This window comes from Schistosoma mansoni, chromosome 5 (genome assembly GCF_000237925.1).
Source record: "Schistosoma mansoni strain Puerto Rico chromosome 5, complete genome".
Taxonomy (NCBI): Eukaryota; Metazoa; Platyhelminthes; class Trematoda; order Strigeidida; family Schistosomatidae; genus Schistosoma; species Schistosoma mansoni.
The window spans coordinates 135,381-147,399 of record NC_031499.1 but is presented as its reverse complement, the minus strand read 5'-3'; the positions used below and the strand labels follow the sequence as shown (position 1 = coordinate 147,399).

General features: G+C 36.6%; 1 protein-coding gene across 1 annotated transcript in view; it reads right to left on the bottom strand.

The window, feature by feature from the left end:
- Positions 1-11,264, bottom strand: part of Smp_136260 (family C44 unassigned peptidase (C44 family)) — a 32,281-nt gene extending 21,017 nt beyond the window's left edge. The window contains exons 1-6 of the mRNA XM_018797536.1: positions 11,253-11,264; positions 10,079-10,312; positions 6,517-6,707; positions 4,715-4,849; positions 3,828-3,889; positions 1,893-1,975 (exon numbers count right to left, since the gene is read on the bottom strand). Coding sequence (XP_018652568.1) covers positions 1,893-1,975; positions 3,828-3,889; positions 4,715-4,849; positions 6,517-6,707; positions 10,079-10,312; positions 11,253-11,259 — 712 coding nt within the window. The 5' untranslated portion in view covers positions 11,260-11,264. The remainder of the gene's footprint in view (positions 1-1,892; positions 1,976-3,827; positions 3,890-4,714; positions 4,850-6,516; positions 6,708-10,078; positions 10,313-11,252) is intronic.
- Between the last annotated feature and the right edge of the window lie 755 nt (positions 11,265-12,019).

The window sequence follows — 12,019 nt, the reverse complement described above, 5'->3', positions numbered from 1 at the left end:
TCCGATGTCTTTTTATTCGTGAGTCATTTTCGAAAACAGAGTCAGCTGGTTATCAGATAACTATAAAATATCCAAAGACCAACACAGTAATTGACTAATTCCCAGTACGTGAAACAATATTCAAAACTGTGATAATGAGATCATAAGCATACTGAATAATTCATTGAGCCAAAGGTCAATCAAGATTAAAAAACTGGTTGACACAAAAAAAATACATACCCGCGAATGAGATCGCAGATTTATTTAATATTTACGATAAATTGAGGGGCAAGGTATTAGCTCATAAAGCTTAATCCAACTTGCCAATGATTACACGGACTGATAACATGTCTTCTTTTGGTTGCCCGTAGCTTTCCTTCACCCTAGTGCCTAATGGTTAGCAATACTATAAACAAATAACTAACCGTGATATTTTTGTTTTTTAGATAACATGTATAATAAAAAACAACCTAAATCAACGTTACTGGGCACCTTGAATAACAATGTAGGCACATTTGGATAACATTCATCTCTCTCCAAATGTAAAATGTTTCTTCACAACTGGTCTGCGTCGACGCATGATCTAGTGACAGGAAGTGAAGTAGTTGAACAAGTTAAACAATTCACTTGTCTCGAAGATCTGAACGGGTTGGCGTCTGACAAAATCCCGCCACTGGTTCAAAAAGCCCAGTTGGTGTTTACCAAATTCAGTCATTTGTAGTGTAGGTGAGATGTCCATCCGCCAATCACAGGGCATGTCTATCACATAGCAGCCCTTTCTGTCATATCTCATCTGTGAAAAACGGTCTATGGGATTGAAGACATGCGTAGACTGGATGTTTTTAATCATAAGTACTCCTAACTTATCGCGAACCGACGAAGTGAGTATTGTTGAGGTTATGGACAGGATATCTAGCGAAGATGTCGAATTAGTTGATGGGGTAGTGAATCTTCATCGACTGAGGTGTTCAATGCATGTGTTTCGTACGTTTAGACACTGCCTATCTCGACGAGAGACGCTTGATAGTACGAAAATAGGTTGTAATATAGCCATAAGGGGCCGAACCGGAACATGCTACTAGTCTATGAAGTCTCTGTCTGTTGGTCTGAGCCATGTTGGTAGGTGCAGACTACTGGGGTCCGTGGGATAATCGTGATTAGTGATTGGAAACGTTAGATAACACTGCTCAAAATCGTTCACTATTGTTCAGATGCACTCACTCTTCATCTTCTCCATCCTGAATTATGGAATGCACTTAATCATTTTGAGATCTAATATGCCTCTGACGATTAAAAAACCTGGTCATATTATCCTACCATTCAGAAGTGAGTAGGATAGCTTTGCGTTGAAACAAAGGCCTAAGTCGGTTATCTGCAGAACGCAGTGTGCAGCTACAGTCCTGATTATTGAAAAATAACTATTCCCATGATTCAGCAAAAACCTAAGCAGCAAATAAACATTTATGTCACATCCTACCGTTTTACAAATCAACAAGTGTTTGTGGTTCAACATACATAGGAAGGAATAGTAGTGCTTTACAAACCAAAGTGGTTGGACATGTACCAAGATAGCTGCAAAAAACGAACGAGACCTGTGGCTATACGTAGATTCAAACCCCCTATGTTCAAAAAATATTTGTTGAGACTACCGTGGACAGCATTGATTTATTAGCCATAATTTCATGATTCATATTGCATTTCTCATCGCTCAATCTGTCACGTTTGACTGTAATCTCTTAAACCCGTAAGTGTCAAAATAAGTTAACGTGTTGTCACTTTGTTCGACATGTGACAAAGTTTAGATAAACTCCGTGTTTTCATTGTATTACATAAATGAATTAAACGGACCAACCGACTGAATTAATATTAAGAAAATCAATATACAAGGAAATATACACATAACAATAACCTACTATTCGGTTTATAAAACACTGGTATATGATTCATTGTCAATTCATGCGGACTTTTAATTCCAACCAACATTGGTGAACCCCGCCTAGGGAAAATGACAGAAACGTTTAAAATAAAGTTATTCAAAAATTAAGATTTAGTTTCAATAAACTATATATAGAATAATTTACCGAATAATCAGTCTTTGTATTAAACCTAGAAGGTAAAACACCCATAAGATTCAGTCAGTCAATCAGTGATAAGCAATAAAGAACCAAACATACGTTCACTGACTCAAGATTCCAAAACGCAATAACATAGTGAGATAGAATTATTTCAAGACGAATAATAGAATAGTAGAAGCAAGAACAAGTGTCACTAGCAGTTTAAAACACCAGGTATAGAAAAAACAAATAGGGATATTTTAGGACTTAGACTCTAGAGAAAGACAAAGAGTCAATGTACCTACGTTGTTGCAAACGATTTTGAGCCATGCCATTCAGTCTCTAACCATCGATTACGATAATTATGTGGACCCCGAACAGGACTACACTTACCGAAATGGCTCAGTCCAATTGTCAATGACTTCATGGACTGTTTCGAGTTAATCTTTACTTTTAATATAATAGTGTAGCAAACGAGACTCAGGTGAGGAAAATCAATTTATTATTCCATGCAAAATTACAAGGACTTCGTAAAATCTGAAAATCAAACACTAAATACATCATTTGCACATCTTGCTTCAGTTGTCCTGTACCTAATTTTTCATTCTTCAAATTCGGTTGTTATTCCAACTCCTGTTTCGCTTTTATTCTCTTCAACTCAATCTTCTGTAGGCAGGCATTCCACCTCCGATTGGTGCTACATACTTATTAAACTGATTAGTCCTATCTGTGCTCATTGTACATTAAGTAAATAAGTAAAAACGAGACCCAGATTAAATGTTTCGTGTTGACTACGTTCAACAACTAACAACAAGTATGTTAAGCTTGTTTGGAAGCCCAGTGATGTGATTAGTGCAGGTGTTACACTGGCTTATTTACTCGACTTTCAACCAACACTTTATAAATCCAGAGGCCACTCAACAAGGCGGCCTGCTTGAACATCTGGGCTACCTGTTCCTGCCATCTAGATATTTCAACAAGTTATTTAATTTTGTTTGTTTTAATACATCATTATGGCTATTAATCGCACAACCTATTCAGGTGCGTTTCTGAAAAGTGTAAGACCTTTCGCTGTACAAGTCACAAAAATCCCAGTCAGAGATACCGTGGTTGCTGGCAATATGCAACAAAAATAATGTACACTGTTTAGATGTCGATTGACTGGACTGCTAACTTCTAACTGACGATCACTCAATATTTGTCGTCAGGATCCATCAAGAAGTAAGAAACGGAAACTTGTAGAAATACATTGTGTTGAGAATTCTATATTGTACCAAAAATATAATATTCAGTAAAGCTAACGATAATAATAATAACCTAAAGAGATGAGACCGGCAGCTAAGCATCGTTGTATTTACCATTATGCGGCGGACGTTTATTCCCTAACGTTATAAAAGTCATTTGAGATTTTTGGAACTACAATGGACCAAATTTCAACACTCACTGTATACAAAAAATTATACCCAGTTATAAAATGCTAGGCAATGAGTTTTTGACCGACTATTTAATAGTAATGTAATCATTATGAAATAATAAGAAAGAATTAGTTTTAAAAATAAATTATCCTAAATAAAACTATGAGTACTATAACAAGATAGAAAGTACATGATATCTACTCTACCGAGATATATGGTGTTTAGTCGATCCACATATATCCATATAACTTTATAACAAATACGTGCACTACTAAATCCGAAAATTTAATGAGCTAAATTTTTCAACACTTTAATGTCTTATGCTAAATGAGAGACTTTAATGAAATATACTGAGAAAGTAACAGTAACAGTAACTGACCTGGCCACAACACATTCACCAGGGTAGTAACAACTTTTAGTTGCTAATGCAAACGATCCTTCCTAAAACATGAGTCATAAAAAATAAAACACAATAGTTCAGTAACAATCAACACATTGTCTACAATATGGAGGATTCATACACATGAATGTATTAAGAAATTTCGTTTAACAGATTTAAAATACGTCAATTTGGGTTTTATTACATTAACCAGCTAATTCAGAATGGAACATGAACACAGATAAACAGATTCAACGTGGGACTTTGAACAAAAGTTCTTACATTTAAGCTATAACATGTAACAACGAAGAATGTTCAAAAGAAAGAAGATATGTAGGTAACAAAGGTTATGAGTTGAGAATAAAAAAGAAATGACAAGTAATGACATTTTGGTGAGTTAGAAAGTAAAAAGGATGTATTCGTGTTTTTGAAACGTCTTCGAGCCACATCATTTAGGGTCTCTAATAACTGATTTTCATAATTTCAATGAATCCATTAAAATAATTTACAGCTCTTCACATAAATCACGCAAAAATCAGTGAAATCATGAACTGGGTACAAGTTTTCGAACGACTAGTTTCAGCTTTTATCTAACATAATCATATATTACCCAGTATTGTAATCTACTTAAGTTATGTACCCATAACTTCTATTACTCAGAGACATAAAGTAGCATATAATGGGCAACTTGTGCAGTATATTCACTCTTAAATTGATAACAAGTTGGTAATTCTGAAACGGGCTCATATTCTTGCTGTGATTTTGTTGGTAACGCTGGCTCCTCAGAGGTGATACAAGATTTTCAATAAGTTGCATACAGGCACAAACAATTCATTTCATATCTGCAAGCTATTTTTAATGCAAACTATATATATTAGCAGACTTACCAGTTGCTGAGCAACCAATTCAACAACTTCTAAGAAGGTAATGGGATTTTCTTTATGTGAATCATAAATCATTTGCATAAATTTTGGAATCACTTCTGTATCTGTTTCGGATTCGAATATATAACCGCGACGACTCTATGAGTGGTAAGAGATTATAACAAGGGTTGACAAAATACATTATGCATCGGAAATTGAATAAAAACGACAATGACAATAATACTGACAGATGTTAAAATACATAGAAGGCAAATCTATTACTGGCCATGAGCAACTTCATCCATCAAATAAATTAGTGGATGAAAACATTTTATGTTGAGTAATTTCAGGTTGTCGACAAACTTGTTTTCCCATTCCGTTGCAATATATTGGTAAAACAACACACTATGAAAACTCGACTTTCCTGAGGTCAGATCTCCCTGAATTTATTGTCGAAATCTTTATCCTTGCGCTATTTGAATCATAAATAAGTCAGTTGGACACTTATGACTGAAGTTTGTATTGCCTTGATTTCGCATTTCAAAATCGAACAGTATTCGTTATTATCCGAAAACCGCCCCCAAATACCCTGGTACACCCGCGAGTGGGGAGAGTCAGCTCACTCGCTCGAAATGATCTCACATGGCCACGGGTATTAAACCACTACCATGGAAGTTCGACTCACTGCCTTCTTGCAGCAACACTGTTGTTTACCGAATTCAGAGGACGAAAAGTGAATGTCCGGCGCGTCAACCGGGGTGGTGGACACGAAGATTCCACCTAGGGGAGTTGGAAAACCCTGATCCCAAACCAATGGTGTACATGGGCTCCAGGATCCTGAGGGAACAAATGGCGTATGAATCAATCGTTGGCCACCGAATACCATGGGACTGCATCTCCTGACTTTGCTCCATTGCCTTGTGGATCAGACCTTTAGATCAGAGGCTCCAGATGTGACCCTCTAAGAGAACCACCTGCTTTGGTCTTGGCACCCAGGTAGTATTCCAACCCTCACACAAATCGAATGACTTGTGGCGCATATCTAGTCGATGCCTTCTTGTACTAATGTTTATGTGTTTAAATAAAATAAAATAATGTATATACATCAATCGTTCTTTAAACACTAGACTATGTTGTAGCTAACTAGCTCCTAGTAAAGTTGATTCCGATCAGTCAAATATATTTCAACTCAACCAATAAATACGGTGAATAAACCATGACTTAGTTAGATCAACACTTCAGAATAGAGATAATACTGATTGAGAATATGGGAGTGATGTTTAGTAGGCCTAATTAGTCATTATTCTTAAGCGAGATAGTATTTTATTTCACCATATAGATCTCATCCAGAATACCTTAAATAATTAATTGAAAAAAAAAACACGTATGACGTGTACAAAATGGTTTACTTTGTGAACTCTAAAGTCTACTAATCTGTCCTACATGCTCTTTGTAACCAACAAAAATTTGAATGAGATCAAGTGATAAGTATAAAAATACAACAGGGTGACACGTTACGAACAAGCAGGTCAACTAATACATATAAATCGATTTTGTAGAAAACGAAATATTTTTAAACAAATCTCGTCCAGTTATAACTTTAGTCATCACCTAATTACTTCTGGAAAGTTCACCACAGCTTTGGCTTCATATATCGTAATAAATATATGGTTTTATTGTCTAACAAATAAAGTTCTCGCTAGGAAACTGGGAGATGCCAGGCTTAACTCCAGAATGTATTTACCAGTGGCGTGTTTTGTTATTTCACTTTTATTACCACCACTTATTTTATTAGAATCTATATTCAGACCAAAAAATTAACCTACCAGTAATGCCCTTAGATCTATGTGGTTGGTTATAATACCATTGTGCACTACAACGAATCCGTTGTCAGGACCAGAACGTTGGGGATGAGCATTTACTTCATTTGGCTCACCATGAGTTGCCCACCGAGTATGCGCTATGCCAACATGTGTTGTGATTAGTTCATTTGGAAAGTCATGATCGGTTAGAAACTCTAAATAAACAATAGTATTTTCAAATTAATCCCTTGCCGTATACAATATAAGTCATATGTAGATCCCACAAAATAATTTCATATTAACCATAATGAAGAACACATAATTATTAAGTGAAGTAATCTCCACTATAAATATTTCTGAAGTAAATTTCTCGGCGAGGTGTATAGGAACAAATTTTAGTTCATGATCGAAAGTCTTAAGAGTAAACCATATTAATAGTGATAATTAAACCTGCATAATCAATATAAAATCCAACATGTTTCGAAAAACATGAAAGTGCATTCAATGCAGTAAAAATTCCCAAAAAGAGCATGAGCTTTTTAACATTTTTGGGTGTCTTGATGATAACTACACATAAACATGCGATTTCGCACAATCTCTGTTTTACCTGCAATGAATTGCGATTCCATACGTCACTTAGCTAAGTGGTAGTGTTACTACTACTCTCAATTGACAATTTTCCCAGAAATGATGACTACAAAACAATGTTAATGATGACTTAATTCATATTGATATAATTAAATTAGTACGATATTAACGAATTGAGTTTACTAAACACCTTGTATGGACAATAAATGACTATTTCCTCTGTCCCGACATTTTATGTCTAGGTGGACTGCATTGACAATCAAAGATATCTATGGCTTTAATTACTAGTTAGCTAAAATAAAACTTGTGACAAACATTTCAACCGATCTAATATTGCAATAGACGGTTAGATTTTATCAATATGTAGTCTGGCATATACGTGAGATGGTTCACGTTCAAATAACTGAGATAACAATCACAAAACAGATAATGATAATTTAGTAGCAAAGATAAGAAGAAAGAGTAAACCTGTTCTGATTCGGCCCCTTATGGCTATATTACAACCTATTTTCGTACTATCAAGCGTCTCTCGTCGAGATAGGCAGTGTCTAAACGTACGAAACACATGCATTGAACACCTCAGTCGATGAAGATTCACTACCCCATCAACTAATTCGACATCTTCGCTAGATATCCTGTCCATAACCTCAACAATACTCACTTCGTCGGTTCGCGATAAGTTAGGAGTACTTATGATTAAAAACATCCAGTCTACGCATGTCTTCAATCCCATAGACCGTTTTTCACAGATATGAGATATGACAGAAAGGGCTGCTATGTGATAGACATGCCCTGTGATTGGCGGATGGACATCTCACCTACACTACAAATGACTGAATTTGGTAAACACCAACTGGGCTTTTTGAACCAGTGGCGGGATTTTGTCAGACGCCAACCCGTTCAGATCTTCGAGACAAGTGAATTGTTTAACTTGTTCAACTACTTCACTTCCTATCACTAGATCATGCGTCGACGCAGACCAGTTGTGAAGAAACATTTTACATTTGGAGAGAGATGAATGTTATCCAAATGTGCCTACATCGTTACTCAAGGTGATTAAAAAATTACAGTTACCAAAGAAGACCATTTAATCACTGCATTTAAGTCGATAATCGGACCTCCTGAGTGCAGATCGATCGCTGGAAAGTTAAAGAAAATGTTATTTCATGGACACTGATGACAAATACAAGTGGGATTAGTGAGCAGCAGTGATGAGCGCCATTCGAGGTTAACAGTTCTGGTGACAGTTCATCGTAAGTTCCAATTGGATCAATAACATCTGAAAGGAGAAGCTGTATAAGATCCATGTACTATATGCCACAGAATCGCTAGATCAACGGAGACGACCGCTCCCGTAAGGTCAGGAAATACAGCTATATTTTGGCGTTGGTAATCGTGCCTATGTTCTAGAACCTGATAAAAAGTTAATAGTTGAACTACTGAGAGATATTCAGGTTTAAAACCAGCCTGATTTTTGAGGTTGTACTTTACGTGCCCCAGATAACTGTTGGATGGTCATTAAGTGATATGACCGGATGAAAGCCAAAATTAGATTTTTTTACTTATTATGATTTTTGTTCAAAGCTAATTCCGTTTTAATTCAGTGTGATGATTACTCAATGTAGTACTTTTGTTTTCCAATATGATATTTTATTCCGTATAACATACACTCTTGTATAAAATTAACATGAATTACGCTGAGCATAACATGCAGCATGTGTTTTGCTATAACTCCAAGTATTTTTCATGTGTGATTTCATCCTGATTATTGATCGAAATGGGTGTACAATCAATACATGAGTGTATTTTTGACTAGGGTCGCCGTCGTCCTATTTCGGAATCAATAAACCACTTGTACCAGCCTTTGTGTCCTTACTTTCACGTCATGGGAATTGCAGTGGTTCCTTGCTTTACAGGTATAAGTGATAAGCGATTACAACATGACAATCAGCGACGATCAGATAAAACATAGTAGCGTTCAATCTAGAAGACATATCACTAAGGTTAATGTTTTAGACATTATATCAGTTAAACTGAGTTTTTTTATCTTTCTTGTAGACTGGAGCAATCAGCAATCGAGACCACTCGGGTGCGTCTGAAATCAATGCCTTGACTCTAGCTAATACCACAGACAAGTTAACTGCTGAAGCTGGTCTACAGCCTCTGAGGTTAAAATATCGGTGCCCACTGACCCATGTCGTTTCAGACTACTAACAGCCTTTTCAACGTCAAGAGTCGGGAAACCTGTGTGAATTTGCCACTAAGGATCTTTAGGGGCAGTGAGTAACTGAAGAATAGTTAGAAGCCAATTGAAATGTAGCTTAAAAGAGTCTACCCATCAGTTTGATCCCCTGAATTGAAAGTCAATAATAGTTACGTCCTTTTTCAAACAGTCTTACTGACACGTGCCTTTTTAACACGTTTCCTTGACCAGTCAGTAGTGTTGTTCAGGGTCATTTGTTGTTACTGCCTTTTTTGTTTCTGCTTTCGTTACCTACCACAGACCACGATCATTGAATGGACGTTTCGTCACGTTACATTTGAAATGTCACTTTTTATAGTTATTCAAGCCTCCGTGGATGACACTGAAATCCATTAGTTCTCCTTAACTTTCAGATCTAAGCAGTTGATAGATGCCACTTCTGTACTTGGATGTCTTTCCATATTTCTTCCATAACTGTTTATCTGCGGTCAACTAGTTGCTTATTCAATTCTTTCCTGAAGGAATCACTGACCGCATAATCGAACTGGCATCTAGGAGATCTTGATTCAAATTTTCCTATTTACTATTAGAATTATGCCGAGCGAATCCAATTACTATTTAATCTACTGGAAATCGCTTGGTTTTGGAACTATATAAAGTCACAGTCCTGTAGTACATTCACGATAAATAGCTGAAAAAACCGCGCACTAAAATAATCTGTTTACATATAGAAGTATTGAGGAATAAAAAAATCTAATAATGTGCAGGTGCATATTAAGAGACAGTACAGCACACCTTTAACAGCTTGTCCCAATGATGCTACTTTCCCTTTACAACGAACAACTCGAATAAAAGTCTTGTGAGACCCATCATTAGTAGATAAGTCATCCTGTTCCGGACAAACGGCGTCTACTGCTAGTCCTGCAGAATCATAACCACGATATTCTAATCGATGTAAGCCATTGAGCAAAGTGTTTATAATGACTTGGCGTGTAACTGGAACTTGATAATTGAGGTAGGCAAATATTCCTAAACCAAGAGAGAAAAGTTATTAGGTTTGTTGGTAAACAATGGCAGAATTAAAAAGCACAAAAAGACAAGTGATTAGGACATACATAAAGTAGATACAATGTCAGAACTCATGACAGCTGTTTTTAACTATCCAGGTATTGTAGTAAACTAACCAATAAAAATGTGGTTTTATAACCAAACTTAGCCTACTTTACAGATGATACGGAGCTCTTGTTTAGCACGTGACGCGTGAATTGTCACGAATAAGTAAGTTTCATCACATTTTGACCTACAACTCTTCGAGATGAAAAACAAAAGTATGGTAATGCAACTACATCACGAGGGTAACATTAAATGTAGGTATTATCAAAGTGACAGTGGATTACTATTTCAGACCATCTATTAAGCAACCTGTCACTGTGTGCACAGGGACTTCCTAAGTTAGTTCAATTGGCAGGGTGACGAACGTCTGTACACAAACCTAGCGATCGAGTAAAACTACTCCAAGATGCATTTATATGTAAAATTAATAATACTTTGAGCTTATTTCGTCAGACTCCTGCCCGATAATGTGGTAGCTATTAGGCATCCAGAAAACCAAATGCCCTTAAATAAACCCACTCATTCATTATAAAGTATGCAAATTCACAAATAAACACCAAACTAACTAGAATGAATCTAGTCGAGTGGTTAAACAACCACACATTGGTCATAAGCAACTACCTGAGACCGTAAAAAAACAACGGAAAGCAAGCGCGAAGAAACCAAACGATTTATAAAAGCTCATAACAAAGATACTGAATATTGAGGGTAACATTTCCATGCAATATTGCTTTAACCACTCGATTATCAACATAGTGAAGATAAAATAGAATTCAGATGACAATAAACAGCACAAATAACACATATAGGTTTTTCTTCGAACATGAACTTCCGGATTACGCTGCTTAATACTTACCACACATTCTACGATGATAACGTAACTGTAACACGTGGAATCAGCAGTTAGGGAACAGCAGTACAGATCTGAAGAACAGCACAGCACACAATGTTAAACGAGGACTTCACACCAAGAGAGAACACAGTGGGAATCACGAGCCTCTTTATTTCAAAATCAAAAAGCGCGGTGCGCGAGAGTACAGCGGGAAGAGTCAGTTTACAAAGTAGTCTTATGAGTCATCCTGTAAGCTTAGTGTACATAGGGCTTGCTCTTCTTCCTCTAAAGAGTTTATGTTTGGTCGCCCTGCAATAGAAAGAAAATAGAATGCATTAGTATATCATACATAGAAATTTCAACTCCGTCACATAACGACAGACGAAATGAAGCGCTCAATCTTCTTGTATCCAATACCTGAGTACATATGTCCAGTTCAAAACCAACGATCCAAAATATTTGTGATAATCATATATAAGTCGGTTGATGTCTTTGTACCAACATCTTGTTGTTTTGATACAGTTTTAGTTTCTCTTCAATCCGAAAAGCTAATTCCGTCATGCAGCTTATCTTCAGCAAGACAGAATCGGAGTTTCCCAACAGCAAGGTCCAGATGGCAAAACCAACAACGATAGTGATGTCGCCGATTTTCTGGCACAACAGTACACTCGGACATTTCAGTCGAACCATTATAACCATGTTGATGAAAGCTCCAACTGCAACTCCACAGGACTTTAGGGGCAGTGAAATGTCACTGAGCCCTAGCCAAATCGTTCGGCAGTTGGGTCACT